Source organism: Cottoperca gobio, chromosome 10, assembly GCF_900634415.1.
Source record: "Cottoperca gobio chromosome 10, fCotGob3.1, whole genome shotgun sequence".
Lineage (NCBI taxonomy): Eukaryota > Metazoa > Chordata > Actinopteri > Perciformes > Bovichtidae > Cottoperca > Cottoperca gobio.
In genome coordinates, this window is record NC_041364.1 from 15,651,509 (window position 1) to 15,670,566 (window position 19,058).

Sequence of the window (19,058 nt, forward strand, 5' to 3'; positions counted from 1 at the left end):
AACGTTACTCTGCTCTCTTATGCATGACGCAAATAGTAAGGGATCAGCGGTAAACGAGGCCACGCATTGTCTGCCCCCCGCCCTCCCTCTGCTTGTCAGGAAGAAAGCTGATTGGCCGAGGCCTAGCAAAGGGTGCCCGGGGATCCAAAACTGCAGGCCGCACTTAGCTTACCGTCAAAAATAAACCAAAACAATAACAGACAAAACTGAGAAGGGGGAGAAACACCGATAGAGTCAGAAGACGACGCTATCAGGTAAAATTATTTTGAATCGGTTAGAAAGGCATGTGGTATAAGACGCAAGGGCCCAGTCGGCCGTAGCGGGCCTCTTTCAGCCTTTTCGAAAACAACATGGAAGATAATGCGGCACAAGCCGCTTCACTTAGCTTAGCAAGCTAGCTAGCAGATCGGATGGCCGTCGTTGCGCAGATTAGAGCGACATGCAAAACAATAATTGTATACGACACATTGGTGGTTTGCTTATTTTAATGACTTTATTAATAGTGCAACATTGTGTGAATGTGAGTCTCAAATTGTCAAGTAACATCGGTTGTTGAGATCCTTGTATTAGCCATTATGCTAAAACAAAATGGCGCCTCGGCGGAACAGCCCTAGCTCGCTTGCTAGTTAGCTCTGGTGGGTGGAGGGCGGTAGCCGCCCTAGTATCTATTGCATAACGTCTGCGGTACTTTCATTGGCGGCCCTATACTCGAAGCATGTGTAGTTTTGTGCAGAGTCCAGAGTTCAATACGTTTTTAAAACAACTGCAGCAGCACAGTGCTAGTTTTACCCCAAAATGATATATCCGTGGGACCCTAAACGTCACTACAGATCATTGCAGACATTACGCATTTGGCTTATTTTGAACCGTCATGCGACGGCAATACATTTCCTCTAACATAAACAAGCAGGACTCATCTTTCAAGCGCAATCAGAGCCGCTTACTGTGAGCTCGTCCTCCTGCACACTGAGCGGGACAGCCCTTTGTCTCAGCTGGGCTGCAGCCATCAGGCTCAACCAGCTCCAGGTGTATGACCATATCAGGTTGAAGCTGCCTGTAGTACTCTTGATAAGCAATGGATGGAGCCAGTGGTCAACAACACAAATGCCCTCCTCCTCCTCAGTGGCCGATTCTCTGTGTTTTAAAGTTACTTATACACTTACCATTATTTGTGGTGGAACCACTGCCTTTATTATAAACTTGATCCCATGTAGAAATGTTGTACACATAGACCTACTACACATACCTAGCTCATTACCTTCTTTCTGTTCTCTTATTACATCAGCACAGTGCTTTTCGAGTACCAATTGTTTTGTTTGTTTTTCTTTGTCAGAGGCATTGATTAACTTGATGGAAGGAAGCCCATCAAATATCCTGTTGGTTGTATTCTAAGGGTTTTGTCATCAAATGTGAAGGTATGTATTGGATACTAGCCAGTGTGGCATTGTCAATTTGTACTTTTACTTTTAGTTATGCACACTAACAAAGTGCAAGAAAATGGCTAATACAGTGTATACTGTAATTTTTAGGCTTTTCCCCAAGTAAAGACATGGATCAAGGAGGAGGTGTGTTGGAGCTACACACGCAGGAGCTGAAGATGCCCCACGCAATGATCATGCAAGACTTTGGTAAGTGGTAATGTAGGACAAGGTGACAAACAATAATTTCAGCATGCAACATGTAAGCCAAGACACATTCCCCTACAAGTGAAAATGAAGTTAAAGACTAAAGGTCTTTAAAAATTAAATCTGTCATTAAAATCATGTAATTACTGTTTACCATGACAAGAGACCCTCTCCATACACACTTACTAATCTGGTTTATTGTGTCACACGTGTCAAGTGTTGATGCCATTTAGCTCCATTGCCTACCTAAATAATAAAGTCACAGTAACATTACATAGTCAGTCTGACATTTTCACAGCATACCAACATCAAGATGAGTTGTCATGTTGATGTTTTGCCTTCACAAACATGTGACAAGCTGCTCTGATATCTGAATGTACAAAAAACTTTGGGTTGTAGATTTAATTGCCATTGTGTTGTTTGAAACTCTTTGTCACGCAGCCCTCTTGGTGTCTTGTGTTTACAGTTGCAGGCATGGGGGGTCTGGCTCACATTGACGGGGAGCACATTGTGGTGTCTGTGCCCGAGGGTATGCTTCTTTCTGATGTGTTGACGGACGAGGGCATCCTCCTGGAGCATGAGCTTGAGGTGGAAGGCCTGGAGGCTCATGTGGTTCATGACCTGGAGACAGAGGTGGTTGAAGAACTGGAGACAGAAGTGGTGGAGAGCTTGCATGTAGATGTTGATGACTTGGAGGCCGAAGTGGTTGACGAGCTACAGACGCACGTGGTAGAGCTGGAGTCTCAGGTTATCGAGGGCCTCGATGGTGAGGTGGAAGTGGAGGGTCTGGAGGCACATGTGGTGGAGGGCCTGGAAACTGAGGTAGATGTCGAGGGCCTGGAAGCTCACGTTGTGGAGGGCCTTGAGGAAGAAGTGGAAGTGGAGGGTTTAGAAGGAGAGGTTGTTGAAGGCCTGGAGGTAGATGTGGAAAGTCTGCAGTCTCAAGGGGTCGAAGCCCATGAAATTACCTCTGAAGACATGGAGCCCTCAGAACACAGCGTGATCATGCCTGAGAATATTCTAGGCACAGAGGTTGCAATAGAGGAGGATCTGGACCCCCATCATCATCATCACCATCACCACCACCACCATCATCATCATGTCCTAACCTCAGACCTCATCCAGGACTCGAACCACCACCATGATGACATGCCAGACCAGGTGTTTGTGGCAGAGCTTCTGTCTGAGCACCAGGACAACACGCTGGACCACCAGCTGGTGTCAGAAGGCTTGATGGTGACAGAGGCCAACTCCGAGACCATAATCCACGAACAGCTGCCAGCTGAGGCTGTTTCCCTGCAGACAGACGAGGATGATGATGCAAGAAGCAGCTCTGAGGATTACCTCATGATCTCCTGTAAGACGCCATTTGATAATTTATATTAATAAACGTTGTTCTTATGCAATACCATGTTTTATTATTGCTCCTTTTTTATTAACTAAAGCTTTTTGTGTTACTGCAGTGGATGAGGTGGGAGAGAAGCTGGACATAGGAGACACTCCCCTGGAAATCAGCACCGAGGTAATGGAAGACAAGGAATGTAAAGAGGAGGAATGCTCCGAGGTTATCAAAGTCTACATTTTCAAAGCTGAAGCAGATGACGATTTAGGCAAGTGACTTTAAGAATAACAAAATAAATAATTTGAACAATACAAGTAGATTCTTCCTGGTAAACTGAATGTTGATCATGGCTTTAAATTGTAACTTTGTCTCTTTCCAGGTGGAACAGAGGTAATAACAGAGGATGATTACCAGAATGGCCATCCTGACCTCGAAGCTGCATCATCGGGCAGACTGGGAGTTGGCCGTGACAAGATGGTCTACATGGCAGTCAAGAACAATCCAAAAGAAGAAGATGATGATGAGGATGACAGTGACGAGGATGAGGATGACGACATCAGTATGTTGCTTTTGTGAAACAGCTTTCTGTCCATTTCGTCAGACATGTCATGTGGCTGTAAATATGTAAAAGGTGTCAACCAGGGTTGCACGATATGAGGAAAATCTGCGATAAACTTCTAAAAATTAAATTATTAAATATCACAATAACAATATTACGTGCAATAAATAAACTGATAATAAAGTGTATTCACTTCTGCCTTTCCACTGCTTTCAGTATACTGCTGAAATACAACAAACTGCTTGTTGAATAAAAACAATGAAAGAAAATAATTTACATAAAAGGCACAAAAAAAAAAAGATGGTTACATTTTAAAGTGTAATTCTCTACTGATACTCTCTTTCTACTAACTCACAACATCCCTGAGTGCAATATTGCAGTCTTTGTTGTGGGAAGTAGCAGCAGGGCACAGCTCTAAATCTTAAACAATGTTTTGGATGCACGGTGGTGCCAAAGACCAATTGAACAAACCCACCTGCACTCACACACAAAGGATCTTTTTTATTTATTATGCGCACAAAACGAAGCGCTAGTAGTCATCATCAGCTAGTTGATGGCTGTTTGTTTTGTGCCCATAATAAACAAAAAGATCCTTTATCTGCGAGTGCTGTTGTTTTGTGTCTATTCATCACATAAGTTGACATTGCAATGATTATTTTAAAACGATATATTGTGCTGCCCTAGTGTCAACTTTCAGTCTTTGACATTTGAAAGGAGATGAGTAAGAGGAAGCTTCTGTACGTCTGCATTAGTTTTAGATGAGTACTCGACAACAAAACAATTTTGTCTGTCTGGGCAGTTTGTACAGCAAATATCTCGGATATATAACATGTTTATAACATGACAGTGTCATAGAGCATATGTTTGTGTCTTCTATCATGTTGATAATGCAATCTAAACTGTCTGTGCAGGTAATACCATTGATCAGGTAAAGAATGGAGCATCTACACCCTTTCTGCAAATCCGAGAAGGGCTGGGCGCCAACCGTGTCCTCAAACCCAAGGCTAAGAAAAAGAAGAAAGGAGAAATACGACAATGTCAGACTGGTATAAACCGCATAACATCCCTGAATGATGAAATTAGTATTATTTGATGATAAGCATTTTAAGGTTGTTAACAGTATTTTCAACCATCTCTTGCAGCTGTTATCATTGGACCAGATGGCATGCCTTTGACCGTCTACCCCTGCCACTTATGTGGAAAAAAGTTTCGCTCAAGAGGCTTCCTCAAATGCCACATGAAGAACCACCCGGACCATCTGCTTAAGAAGAAGTACCAGTGTACAGACTGTGACTTTACCACCAACAAGAAGCTCAGTTTCCACAACCACTTGGAGAGTCACAAGCTGCTGAGTCACAACAACGAGCGCTCTCCAGAATACAGTGAGTACACGCGGCGCTACCATGAGTCCAGCCCCTTGGGCTCTGACAAGCTCATCGTCAAGGACCGGGAGCCCAAACTGCACCACTGCAAGTACTGCGACTATGAGACAGCTGAACAGGGCCTGCTCAACCGTCACCTGCTGGCTGTTCACAGTAAGAACTTTGCTCATGTGTGCGTCGAGTGCGCCAAGGGCTTCCGCCACCCGTCAGAGCTGAAGAAACACATGCGGACCCACACAGGCGAGAAGCCCTACCACTGCCCGCACTGCGAGTTCCGCTGTGCAGATCAGTCCAATCTTAAGACTCACATCAAGAGCAAGCATGGGGCAGATCTGCCTTTCAAGTGCAGCCACTGTCCCCAAGCATACGCTGACGCACGGGAACTCCAGCGTCACATAGAGATGGTGCAAGGCCACAAGACCCACCAGTGTCCACACTGTGAACACAAGAGCACCAACTCCAGTGACCTGAAACGACACATTATCTCTGTTCACACCAAGGACTTCCCCCATCAGTGTGACGTGTGTGAGAAAGGCTTTCACAGGCCCTCGGAGTTGAAGAAACACGCGGAGACACACAAGGGCAACAAGGTGCACCAGTGCCGGCATTGTAACTTCAACGCTCCCGATACCTTCACTTTGAGTCGCCACATCCTGTCCTTGCATACGAAGGACCTCCCCTTTAAGTGCAAGCGCTGCCGGCGAGGCTTCCGGCAGCCCGCTGAGCTGAAGAAGCACATGAAGACACACAGTGGTAGAAAAGTTTATCAGTGCCAGTATTGTGAGTATAACAGTACGGACGCTTCTGGCTTCAAACGCCACGTCATCTCCATTCACACCAAGGACTACCCCCATCGCTGCGACTACTGCACCAAGGGCTTTAGAAGGCCTTCGGAGAAGAGCCAGCACATAGCCAGGCACCACAAAGACATGTTGATGTAATGTCATCACACACACACACACACACACACACACACACACACACAAACACACAAACACTCCTCTTTCCCGAGTAAATCTGTGTCACACACTCAGAGGTAATTTTAGTGTATTAACAAAGAAATGACGGATGTATGCTGTTGGTGAAGACGACAACATTATAATTGCCGCTCTGTGTTCTGTGTTGTAATGGGTGTAAACCTCCTCCCCCAGGGGTAATGCAAGAACACATTTTAGATGGGGGTGAAGTCTAAAAAAGACAATGTGTACACTGAGTGGGACAGCTGTAAATTGTGTTTTGTTTCGTTGCAGAAAATCACATATGAACATATATTCAGGGTCTCAAATGTCTATATTTTTATACCCACTCAGCTGAAATGCTGCAAGATGATGACTGTGTGCTGTAAAACAGAAAGTGGTGCTTTGTGAACGTCATGCCAGTTCTTCAGATGTGGAATGAGTGCCGGAGAAGTTTACCTCCATCGTACCAACTAGCATCTCTTTTCCTTATTAACCAGCTTTTACCCCAACATTTGTTTTTCAATGCCATATGGTCTTTAAGGGGCAAGGCCATTCATGAGTTCATAAATGGTTTTGAGTGATGTTGACACACATTACGCACCTTAAGAACATATTTCAGTAAGTCTAACAGTTGAACTTCCATCATTTTGGATTTTCCTCCCAAGCCTGAACACTTGGAATTCCATTAAATTAATCATGTATGATATAGGCTGTGTTCTATTAAAAATGTCTTAAAAGTTGAATCAGAAATTTTCTGGTCTGATCAGCAGTGTCTAACGAGGAGGAGAAATGTTGCCATTGGAATATTAGTAGAACATCCCTTTAGTGTCCACAACACATTTCCGATAGTTCACAGGTGTATTTATATGAACTTGACAGATGGTCGGCTCGACGTTTGATAACCCTTGACTTGGTTACATCGGACTGCCACTGTACGCTGCGTATGTGTGACGTTACCTTTGGCACAGATGTGCTCTCTCAGCCAACCATTTGATTGCAATCATGCCTTACATCTGTTGGTCTTTATCCCTTAAGCACTGATGAACACAGCTAATCAGAAAATAAGTGATTTTTAACTCAAACATGCTGCATCAATACCATTCTCTCAGAGATTGTGTGTTTGAGTCAGTAGAAAGCACTTTAATACCTTTTTTTTGTATTTTAATTACATGTGTGTACATATATATATATAGATATATCTCTCTCTATGTATATCTATCTATATATATATATATATATATATAAATATATATATAAACTCTAGATAATAAACAATTACAGAGCTTTGTGAGTTGGTAAAGGAAAAGTTTGTTTTGAGTGTTATCTCTAGCAAGTGGGCACGATCCATTACTGCATCCAAACTGAATTTTATTGAAAGTGGTGGGTGAATCCATTTATTGTTTTGTTCTATGGATAAGTGATTTGGTTTTGTGTTTTGTTTGTGCACACTAACACGTTTCCCCGACCCTCGTTCTACAGTCCTTCATAATACAACCCAATCCCAAACATGGGATTATTCCCTTGAAGTCAGTGGTCATATTGGCATTAGTCTTTTAAAGTATGCACACATGCTGTCTCCATGAAATTAATTGTGGTATATATTAAAAATCCCCGCATTTCGTGTACCTTAGTCTATATTTTCTTTCAGTCTGATTGTGGATAGACTACTGGTGGGGAAGAACCAAAATAAACAATTATCTTTTTACGCTTTTTTGTCCGTTCTGTCCTGCCAACAGAAATGACTCTTCATGACATCTGAAAGGAATACTTCACCCACAAAATGACCATTTGTCTATCAATTACTCGCAATGTGTTGCCTTGAATTTTTGAAGACGACTGTTTTTCTCACATCCCTCCACAGTGTACGGAAGAATCCAAAAACGGACAAACAAGGTCTGTGAGACTGTTATTGCAGAAGGGCTTTAAATCGTAAAGTTTTACCGAAAATGCATATGTTTGTGAAGTAGTGAGCATACGACGATAAATGACACTTGGATTACATGGCACGAGTTTTGTGAGAGTTTGTCATTGGATGTTTTGATCATTTAATTTGGCTTCTATTTATTTCCATTCATCAAGACTTCTCTGTTTTTGGACTCTTCATTCACCGTGGGAGAAAAGGTTTTCTCAAGGTAACACGAGTAATTTATATACAAATGATCATTTTGTGAGTGAAGTATTCCTTTAAAAACCCAGTCAACCGATTTGTCACCATTTAACAGGTATATATATATATATATATATATACACATACATAATTAATAGTTACAGCAAATCTGTATTTTGTTGAAGCGTCAACTGTTTTACATTTGTATCACAGATCGTCCCTTAAATGTACTTGAGAGGGACTGACATAATAGAGTTGCTCCATACATCCTTATTTCCTTTAGTAGGTTTTTAGGCCTGATTCAAGGACATCAGGCAGGATTTTAGTTTTGACACATTTCTACCTTCGCTGACTTCCATACTCCTGACCACCTGTAGATCAGTTCAGGGCGGATGAATATGAAGCAGCCATCACTCTCTATTATTCTGTTCGGGAACTTAAAACATGCTTTATCAACAACCTGCTTCAGTAAGTCTGTTTATTTTTGTAAGACATCTAATGAGTGCCTGTGGATTTTAGTTGTAGGCGTCAATTCATCAGCTTTGATTACATCCCACACAGTTTGTACTTTAGTCAGCCATTGAGAAGTGATGAAATTTGCCAGGAAGTCTCAGTTACTGCGCTGCCAGCGGCCAACAAGCAATTTATCGGTTAGTAAAAGGGAATTTAAAATCTCACTTATCACCAGCTCATCCTCTGACACATCTGTGCATAGAGGTAGGATTTAGTGTACGAGCTGTACTGCTCCATCTTGATACTATCCCAGTACACAGTGTAGTCTTCCACTTCAGTTGGCAGAGTTAAATTGGTACAATAATCTCAAAGCTCCAGGCTTGTAACAGTAAAGCCTTCCAAAGTTTTATGCTTTGATTTCAACAGAAGAAAATTCCAGTTGCAGTGATGCAATCCCACAGTATTAGGAGGATTTCCAACTCAACAAGTAGATCCAATACACACTGTACAAGCTGAGGACCTTGAAGCGCATATTATGAGATATCAGAGCCTCACTGGTTTTGCAAAAAGCCAAAACAGCATAATCTGAGAACTGAGCTGAAACAAGTGCACCCTTCTCAAACCTGCACTGTAAATCTCAGCGTATTTAAAGAAATAAAATAAAAATCATCATGCTCTAGTTCCATAATAGCTCTGCTTATCAGTCTGGTTGTTGATATCATGTATGGGTCAGCATACAAGGGTTGAAAGGATTGATTATGTCTGCAATGGATTGCTATTGTTAAGTGCCTACGTGCTCGATGAGCGGTCATAGTCACTAATAACATAAATGGTGGCTCTGTTCTATTGTAAGTGTCCCACTAAGTTGTGAAAGTGAGCCAAGGAAAACAATACCAGCACCCTGAAACTGAAGCAGCTACATGTCAGCCATCATCATTTACACCTGTGCTTTTCCTGGTGTGAAATGTCAAAATGACTTCCAATGTTGTCCATTTGAGTGAATGTGTGGTTTTGTGATCAGTTTCAGTAATGTACTTAGGCTACTTAAAATGTAGACGACTAACTCCAGAATTGGTAGAAGACAAGAAGGGAAAGATCAGTAAGAGAGATGGTGATTAATGTGGAGCCACATTTGTCAAAGTCGTATACATTTTTCATTTTATAGGGAGGACATGATGAGTTTGTGAGTGGCCTTGGAGAAGAAGGAAACATTGATCAAATGATGTGGGTGTGACCACAAAAGAGACGAAAAGCAGTGACTGAGTCAGGAAGAAAGTGTGACAAAGTGATTTGATTAAAACGTTCGCAGTAGTAATACAGGTGTGTGGGGTTTGCTGGTTGAATGTTCACTTTAATTTCATCTTTCTTTAATGACTGCAGTCAACTCTGACTCAGTCTCATTATTAAATAAACAACTTCATCTTTTTCCCTCCACACAGAGACTCACAAGGGATTTGACTCTTTCAGCGCACTAAAACTGAGCTGAGATGTGTTGCAGTCGTGTTTCGCTTCCATGTCACCGGTCTTGAAAGATGTATGATGCTTCATACTGAGGGAAATGAGGCTGTGCAGATGGGTTCACACGGGCACTGCAAACACCTGATAGATGAAACAGCCTGTTCATTTTTTGTTGGTCCCACAAAATATCTCATAAATCACTTACTGGTGCAGCTGTCGGCAGAAACCGCTGAGAATGCAGAGATCAATATGCAGACACATCCATAAAATCCTCCCTAAGTAATCGTTCCTTCTCACTGCATTACCCAAGAATTTAGCCAAAGTATGTGTCGGGTTGTTTTCCTGCGAATACACATGATTAAGCAACAGCAGTAAGTACATTTTCCCGCTTCCTTTCTGACTATGCTGAACCGCTATCTCTCTCCCAAGCTTCTTCTCTGCCTATTTTGAAAACAACAAAGCATCAAATCACACACACACACACACACACACACACACACACACACACACACACACACACACACACACACACACACACACACACACACACACCTAACTGTCTCTGAAGGCCATCACTGTGATGAGAATTGACAGAGGTACACAGATAATCCAGCTGTTGCAGAAGGTCAAACTAATTTATTTGATGTAATCATTTTGACCATTTTCCTGAGGAGCAATGTGCTACAGTGTGGATGTGATTAGAACAATGAAACAGTCAGTAAAAATATCCAGGGTCACATGCTGATGTGTAGCCATTTAGGTGACAGATTCATGAACAAATATTTCATTAACTTAATCATTTTCAGTCACTGGCATTGGTCATTAGTTGATAATAATTCCAAATATTTACTAAGAGTTTTGCATCAGATCATATTTTGGATATTTTTGTTTTGGACTGCACAGGACTTTGGTGTTACACAACATATTGCTCTGCATATTTCAGTGAAGGGAATAACAAATGGAGCTGGAGACTATGTCTTGACTCATCTCATTGGCAGACAGCACAGCCATATTACCTCAAGATCCTGCGGTGGCCCACATGACCAGAATGGTCCAAGCCAGATTGTCGACGACTAGGCTGTAAGTGCTGCCAGCCAGCTGGAGACTGCGTGGCCTTTAAGGAAATCAATTCCAGAATACTTGGAGACGGGCAAAATTAGCCTGCTGATTAGTCGGAGAAAAGAATGTGTGGTGGACTGACGAGAAAAAGAGCGAGACATGACAAGACAAGACTCACAGGCAGCCTGTTGAGTATGCAGGTCTCTGAGTCATCAGTGTTCTCTATCGGTGTGTTTACACTGGATGTGTTTTCTGAATTTCCTCAATCTGAATAGTTTTTTTTCAAATCCAGAAGTCGACCTTGAGTTTGGACTCTTTTGTCAAACTGCTATTTCAACGGTCAAGTATGAACTTGTTTAACGTTTAAATCTGAAACACTATAAAGAGAATCACAACAGCTAGTGACGTCAACAGGTCCATCTCCATGACAACTGAGCCTAAAACATCCACTCATTAAAACTGTGTGTGGTACGGTTGAAAGCTAAAGAAAAAACGACCTTGAGTTGGGATTGTTTTGTCAAAAGCAATTTCTTCACTTTGACCATTGCACAGATTGAATAAAGGTAAATTCTGTAAACTCAGTACTTGTTGAAGATGTTCTTAGTGGTGCCATAAAAAGGTAGTGAAAATAAACATTAGGGAAGTACTTTAACTACTTTTTCTCTCCAAAGATTCAGAATCTCTGAATATTCAAATACTATTTCAAAAACTGCTGAACACAAGATGTCTTCAACTTCTCTGAAGGTTCATTCTCAGTGTATGTGCACTGGAGGATTTTATGTTTCCACATCACACTAATACTCAAAGTTGAAGATTGTACCACGATCAGCTTCCAAGCCAGTTGTGATGCCAACAATCCTGCTCTGTGTACACGTCTAAAGCTCCGATTTAAAGTTTAGCACTGAGAAGTTTTCCCCCTTCAGAGTGTGAAAACAGCCTTCTAGCGTTTAAAAACTCTGCAAATACATGATTCAGCACAGTGAAGGTCAAACATCCAAGTGAAGCAGCAATAAACAAGTCATATTTTGAGTTGAGGACTTTACCTAGAATAATAACTAACGTAGAATACCAACAAACTCGTTATATATTATTGTTCTGGAAGAGAAAAACAGCTCCTCAGTATTCACTAGATGTCACTGTTATCCCATTCTTCTAGAGACACTGACTGCAATGATTACTGAGAGTGTTGCCAAAAATAAGTGCATCAAAATGCATACCAATTTATAAGTCCATGGCTGGGTTTTAATGAGACTCCTGCGAAACTAGAATTGGGCAGAATAATTATTTCGGTCTTACTTCGCTGTTTATTTAGTCCAAATAGAAAAGAAAAGAAGTGAGCACATTGACAAAAACAAATGCATTAATGCATGAATGGATGTTGCGATGTTTGGTTACTGTTATCGTCCCATTTATTGTAGGCTTATTTATGGAATGTATGAATAAATAAATTATAGGGAGAAAAAAAATGGAGGCTCCTTTGAATATTTTTTTATGTGTTTATTCCGGGCAATTGTTTAGATTAAATTTTCCGGGAATGTATTAGACTTTATTACATATGCACCCTTTAAGGTTTAAGCAGATACAGAAAAGGACAACGTCTCGGAGGACAGGAAGGTATTTTGACCTGGATCGCAGCAAAGGCGCGTCACTGCGCGTGGGCGTGGCTGCCCGGGGTAAATAACGCTGTATCCTCCGTTACGTTGCAGCAGAGTTACAGTCTGACACGAGAGAGGAGCAGTGGGACAGAACAGCTGACCACCTCGCCCACAATTGAACCGCAAGGGATGGAAATATCGGAGATCTTTTTATGCATTTTCCTCAGCTCTCACTACTTCGGCACCATCTTCTTCATCATGTGGCTTTTCATCTGGGGGACACCCACAGAGCTCACCAACTATGGATTGCTTAATTGAAGTTGGGCCACCTGATCCTGTTTGCGTCAGGAAAATCGTGCACCTTTAGAGCAAGTGAAGTCGTTATGGACAGTTGTTCAAATGGTGCATTTCCTGCTCAGAGAACGGGTGTCAAAAGCAGAAATTCCAATCTCAGTGTATCACATCTATTTGCGCGTAAAGGACACAACGGCTCCATTCAACGCTACCTGAAATAATCTGCGCTATGTTTTAGGAATAATGTTAGAACGCTGTAGTTAGATTAGAGGGTGTGTTTGTGAGACTGCTTTCTGCCGGCTTTGATGCCAGAGTGGCGGCCAGCTTTTATTGCGCGCATACCAATTGTGCGCTGCAGATTAGCCGCTCCGTTAGGAGATCCACCGCAGGAGGACCTGCGATCTTTGACAGGCAACTACCTCACCAAACATTGTGAAAGGTTTCATTGAAAATCCGTTTTCAACACCTGTCATTTGAACTTTCACTACAACCAAGAGAGTTTTTAAAGCTGCATTCAAGTGCCCCTGTGAGGCAGGAGTAAACCATGGCTTTACCAGATAGTTGTATTTCTGGGGAGGAGGTTCCCTTCCCAGAGATTATAGAGCTCAATGTTGGTGGCCAGGTGTACATAACACGCTATTCTACCCTCACAAGTGTGCCAGAATCTCTGCTATGGGAGATGTTCAGTCGAAAGTCGAACAAAGGACTGGCCAGGGACACCAAGGGTCGCTTCTTTGTGGACCGTGACGGTTTCCTGTTCCGTTACATCCTGGACTTCATGCGTGACCAGCAGTTGGTACTTCCGGATCACTTCCCCGAGCGCGGGCGTCTGCAGAGGGAGGCTGAGTTCTTCAACCTGCCAGAGCTCGTCAAGCTGCTGGCTCCCAAAATCAGCAAGCAGAACTCCCTTGGCGAAGAGGGATGTCAGAGCGACCCAGAGGACTCCTCACCTGGGATTGACACGGCCCGTAACCTCGGCTCCCTGGGTGCTGCCGCTGCTGCCTGTGCCAGCATGGTGCCCGGTGCCATGGATGGCAAACGCTCTGGGTTCATCACTATTGGCTACCGAGGCTCATACACCCTGGGTCGTGACAGCCAAACCGATGCCAAATTCCGCCGGGTGGCACGGATCATGGTGTGTGGAAAGACCTCTTTGGCCAAAGAGGTTTTTGGGGAGACGCTGAATGAGAGCCGTGACCCCGACCGCCCCCCAGAGCGCTACACGTCCCGCTACTATCTCAAGTTCACCTTTCTGGAGCAGGCTTTTGATAAGCTGGCTGACGCAGGCTTCCACATGGTGGCCTGTAATTCCACAGGAACCTGCGCCTTTGCCCATGAGCAGACGGACGACAAGATCTGGACCAGCTACACTGAATATGTGTTCTACCGTGAGTGAGACTATCGGCGTTGTTCCCATGGCCCTCCACCCTGTCTCCAAGTGCCCCCCCCTCCTCCAGTCTCCAGCCACCCTGTCCTTTTCTCTCTGATGGCTCCTGCACCAGTAGATGTACCGTAGATGTTGTGTCCCTCCATCTCTCTCTGCAGCCTCCAGCTTTTCTCCTATGAACAGTACCCAGCTGACTCTTCATACCTTTTCTGCAGGTGGAATCTGCAGCCCCCCACCCTTCTCTACCCCTAGATTCATTCCCCTCATCCTCAGGTCCGGCTTTGGCCCTGGCTTAAACCATGTAGTTGTAGTCCCCGGTCCTCAACCACAGCAACCCCACAGCCTTTCCTGCAAAGTCTCATACCTTCTATGTACTTTTACCCTTTTGTACTCTAAATATTGCATATGCCTTGGTGAAGCACAATACTGTATCCAAGAGCTAATTTTGTTAATTAAGCGCCCTGGTGTGTCTATATGACTATTAAAGCAGTCATAAGGGCATAAGGGAAAGGGCTTCAAAGAGTGGCCGTGATGTACAGTGCTATACTTTGCCTGCTTACTCGAGCAGATCGGACTCTCTCCTGCTCCTCTGAACTAAATTACCAAATAATTGGACATCTGATCAGCCTTGTGGGACTTGAGCAGCCCAAGCACAAGAAAGAAGTGTAACAAAAATCTAATTTCCATCAGTTTTTATTAAATGTGTCCAGTACCATGTGGTTGGGAACGTGCCATATAGTTGTTTATCTGTTCAGCTGTTGTTATGAATGAATGAATGACATGGACAGACAGGAGACAAAAATGCATTGAGCTTGAACGGGAAAAGTAGGGCGTGTGGAGTTTCGATTAAAAAGTACTCTGATTGTTCTGGCAAATGAACAAGCTTTGATAAACAACGATGAAAGCTCAGATATCAAGAGATCTCGCAGACAGAAAAAAAAGGTTGCCAGATGAGGTGCGAGTATTGATCGTGCAATGGAGCTTTCAGTATTTTAATCACCCACCCTGGGAGGGCCGAAGAGATGAAAGTGTTACATCATTCACTGAACACTGCTTTATGTTTTCGCTCATTGTGCTTCTTTGACTTTTCCTTGCTCAATGACATATTTAAGAGCATTTTTAAAGCAAAGCACTTCATGGGACAGGCTTACGCAATGACTAAAACATGTTGTTTCAAAAAAAAAAGAAAAAGAAATGTGGTAGTCACCTTAGCGGATCACGTTTTCAGTGTTCTGTCAACAATAATGTTATTCTTAATACTCAGTTCGGTATTAGTTTAAGCTGTTGCATATTTGATGATAGCTCTCACTTACTGAAAGTGAACACCCACAACAAAGGGTAGGATTATGCTGTAGCCAGTCAAAGCCCAATGTGTTGTCATTACTGTAGCAAGGGCAATGTGAGGGCAGTTTAAGGCAAATAGGTCTAACTTTAGTTATAAATGAAGAGGCCCGTTTCCAGACACAGCCTCAGGACAGGTCTGCACATCATATACCTCAGACTAAAAGCAACAAAATGAAGGCTCTTAAGATCCAGCTAATGATGTGAAAATACACACAAAGTTAGGAACATATCCCAGATGTAGATGCTGTAAGATTGAAGATAAATAAGAGGTTGAATATAAAGTGAATTTTGAGTTGAGAAACAGCCATTGAGGCAGAAATAGTGCAGGATTTCTTCTGAGCTAGAAGGTGTCAGGTTGTAGTTTTGGCAGAACGTCTGACAGTGACAATAAATGTATTCTGAAATGTCTAGAAACCGCGATGTTGTGTTTCAGTGTGATGAAGTGCTGTTGACAACTGAGTCAATATGTTAGACCTACTGCAGTGTGACGCTGCAGGCGTAGACAACACTGAAATTAAAAGTGTTCAGCAAAAAGAAAAATTGATTTGTCAAATAAAAGATGTTTTCTTTCTATCCGGGTTGTATTTTCCATTCATGACAGAATGTTTTCTCAGCATCGAATGACATTCAGTACAAAACCATGAGGAAAGTGGTACATGACCCCATATTACTGCAGTTTAAATTAAAATGTTCAACAACACTACAACTCAATCACAAGTAAACCAATTCAAATTTTCATCTCATCATTTCCCATTGCAGGAAATGTCCTTGGACATAAACTCTACTTAAATTAAATGTTCAACACTCTACCCTCAGGCACCATCTCCCTCATTCTCCCATCTGCTTTCCCACTTTCTTTTCTTCAGCCTGGTCTTTCATCGAGCAGTTGACCAGAAAACAGAGCCAGGATGGAAATTAGGACATGCATAGATAACAGCCTCTTTTAAAGCAGCTTACAAAACCCTTATTTTGTTGCCAGTAATTGACCTAATTACTACCTAAAGTAAAAATCTCGAAGTTGTTTGTCTGTTCCAAAACACTAGAGATGTTTTGTGTCTGTTGTCCATTAAACAAAAGGAGCATTTTTATCAGTCAGAAAGTGGTACTTGAACAACAAGGTTATGTTTATCTAGGTGAGGCAGTTTTATACTATGAGTTTTATACCAAGAGATTATCACATGCTAATTACCTTAGTATAAGACCTCTAAACCTGATCTCAGTCTGGCCTAGATAAAAGCATAGCTGATGAGCTTCACAAAAACTGTTGAAAAATTTATGTGGCTGCCTGGAAATATGATTTTTCTTGTTGCGGTGGTGAATACATGATGAATCCTCGTAGTCAATACCGTGCCTGCAGTGTCTCTTCAGCCCAAACAAACAGAAAGCTTTCCTCAGTCACTGTCCTGCAGCACACACTTGCAACTCAGGAGCGCCAAGGTCAGTCATTAGCACGAGCATGGAGAGACACGCCTGTGTGAAATTTCAGGCATCAGTGTCACTCTTTACTTCCATGAGTCACCTTGAGACTCAACATTCAACATTCAATGTGTGAGAAGTGTTGACACTCCGACATTGAACAGCAGCAGCGCCCACAGGCCACGCTGTGATGAACTGCTGCTTTTCTTTTCTTTTCTTTTTTCTTGTTTTAAGCTCTGTTGTGAAACTTGTGACTGAAAAGTATAGCCTGCCAAACAAGAAGCAGTTACTAGTTGTGTCACAATAGTGCCATGCCTGTTCTATCCAGAGTCTTACAATAAAGATATTTTATCATGAAATTTTGCTTCTCTGTCTTTTGGAAAAGTCCAAATAGCAGATTGCATTATTTTCTCACCACACAGCACATAAACAACCTAATGAAATAATGTATTTACTTTTATTTATATCCTTCCTACCACAAGGTTAGACGTTAATACAATTTCTCAGTGAGTGTGTGCAATTTATTATTAAACTCTTGCCGGCAAAAAGGAATGTGCCCTGAGAGTACAAGACTGTTCTCTCTACCTTGAGGCAGTGATTTGACCCATGTCGTGCTCCTGCGGTGCTATTGTCACTGTAGCTTTGGCTCGGCCCGTTTTCCTCTCTTAGAATGATCCACTTGTTTTGTAGAGAGCTGGGTCATCGCTTTCCTTATTTGGAGAAAGGAAGGAAAAGTGAAGAGGAAAACAGGAACGGATGTATGCCGAAGGAATAAAGGGATTGAAAAAATGGGGCAAGGAAGCAGAGAGACAGTGAGACAGATAACCTGGTAGAAACTAGACGACTGTGGGAGAGTATTTAACCGGGGGAAGGATTTGGTGTTCCCGTCTTATCTCTCTTCCTGAGCAGCATGAAATGTCCTGTTATTGGGAAAGGTGCTGGACCATCCCTGACAAACAAAGCCGTCACTGGGCCGTGCTGTAATTGCTTCCTCTGTGTCCGGTGTGCTCCGTCAACACTCACAGGGAGATTCAGTTACACCAGACAGATATAGATTCACAGGATTACTCAGTATGGTTGGGATTAATATTGATTCATAGTACGATTACATCTAAAGAAACAAGAATGTGTTTTATGTCTCATGTTTATGGGAATCATGAGCTGTGACTGTGACCAGCCCAGGCTCCCAGACTGCTTCCTCTTTTATGAATAGACGTAGTGCACGAGTTGGAGTGACAACACAGAGTGTACCATCAGATGTTGTCTTCATGCTGCTGTTTGTGCTCATTCAGCTGCAACCATCTGGGGCTCTGTGATTGTTTATGTCTGCTCGGCCTCGATGCCTTGTCTACTTTTGGATTTGTATGCCAGTATGTTTTGATTCTGTTTTGTTGTTGTCCTGCTGTTTGTGCTTACATGGATGTTTTGGCGGACAGGCTGGAAAAGTGTTTGGGCATCTGCGTTCGGTGGGTGGGCACTGGGTTGGTATGGAGGCCACGCAGGGGCAATGAACTAGGTGCACTCACTGTCTCACAAATTTGCTGAGCAGGCAGTTGGCCTTTCTAAACATACACACACACACACACACACACACACACACACACACACACACACACACACACACACACACACACACACACACACATGCACAGAGGGAGGGGAAGTTGCTAGGAGAAGATGTGTAACAATCCTCCCGTGCAAGGCTAATGACTCGGAGCTGCAAGGTTTTAGATCTAATTGGCTGCCTGCTTTTTACTCTTCTTTGTGATCAGTTAAAAAGGCATTAGCAGACAAACAAGACATTCGCCTCCCTCATGCTCTCTTGACAACAATAAACAGGAAAAGTCCACGCTTGTATAGAAAAGCATCATTGCTGCTAATTACCTGGGAGTAGCGTCGGCCAATAGGAGCATGTAATGGGCAACTGGAGAGAGCACGCAGCAGCCTGAGGCTTACCGCTGCTTTCTCCATCAAGATGTGACATATTTGTGTGTGGGTGCATGTTATGTGTGAACGCCAGCCAAGAGCTTTGTATGCTTTTTGTCCAATTGCACATGGTAAAGTACGTGAGCTTGAGC

At 42.8% G+C, this 19,058-nt stretch overlaps 2 protein-coding genes across 3 annotated transcripts; both read left to right on the forward strand.

Annotated features, from left to right (window-relative positions):
- Positions 1-21: 21 nt before the first annotated feature.
- znf711 (zinc finger protein 711) lies at positions 22-7,572 on the forward strand. Of its 2 annotated transcripts, none has more exons than XM_029441957.1 (8): positions 22-254; positions 1,334-1,415; positions 1,530-1,628; positions 2,092-2,982; positions 3,089-3,235; positions 3,347-3,526; positions 4,438-4,572; positions 4,669-7,572. In XM_029441957.1, the coding sequence occupies exons 3-8, from the start codon at positions 1,550-1,552 to the stop codon at positions 5,847-5,849; spliced, it is 2,613 nt and encodes an 870-aa protein (XP_029297817.1). In that variant the 5' UTR covers positions 22-254; positions 1,334-1,415; positions 1,530-1,549; the 3' UTR covers positions 5,850-7,572. The 2 variants fall into 2 exon arrangements, with proteins under 2 accessions (XP_029297817.1, XP_029297818.1); XM_029441958.1 differs by having other exon boundaries at positions 23-254; positions 4,438-4,563.
- A 5,061-nt stretch (positions 7,573-12,633) lies between these two features.
- On the forward strand, positions 12,634-16,137 carry kctd12b (potassium channel tetramerisation domain containing 12b). The gene has a single exon (XM_029441783.1). It carries the CDS (start codon positions 13,378-13,380, stop codon positions 14,227-14,229), a length of 852 nt encoding a protein of 283 aa, XP_029297643.1. The 5' UTR covers positions 12,634-13,377; the 3' UTR covers positions 14,230-16,137.
- The last annotated feature ends 2,921 nt before the right edge of the window (positions 16,138-19,058 follow it).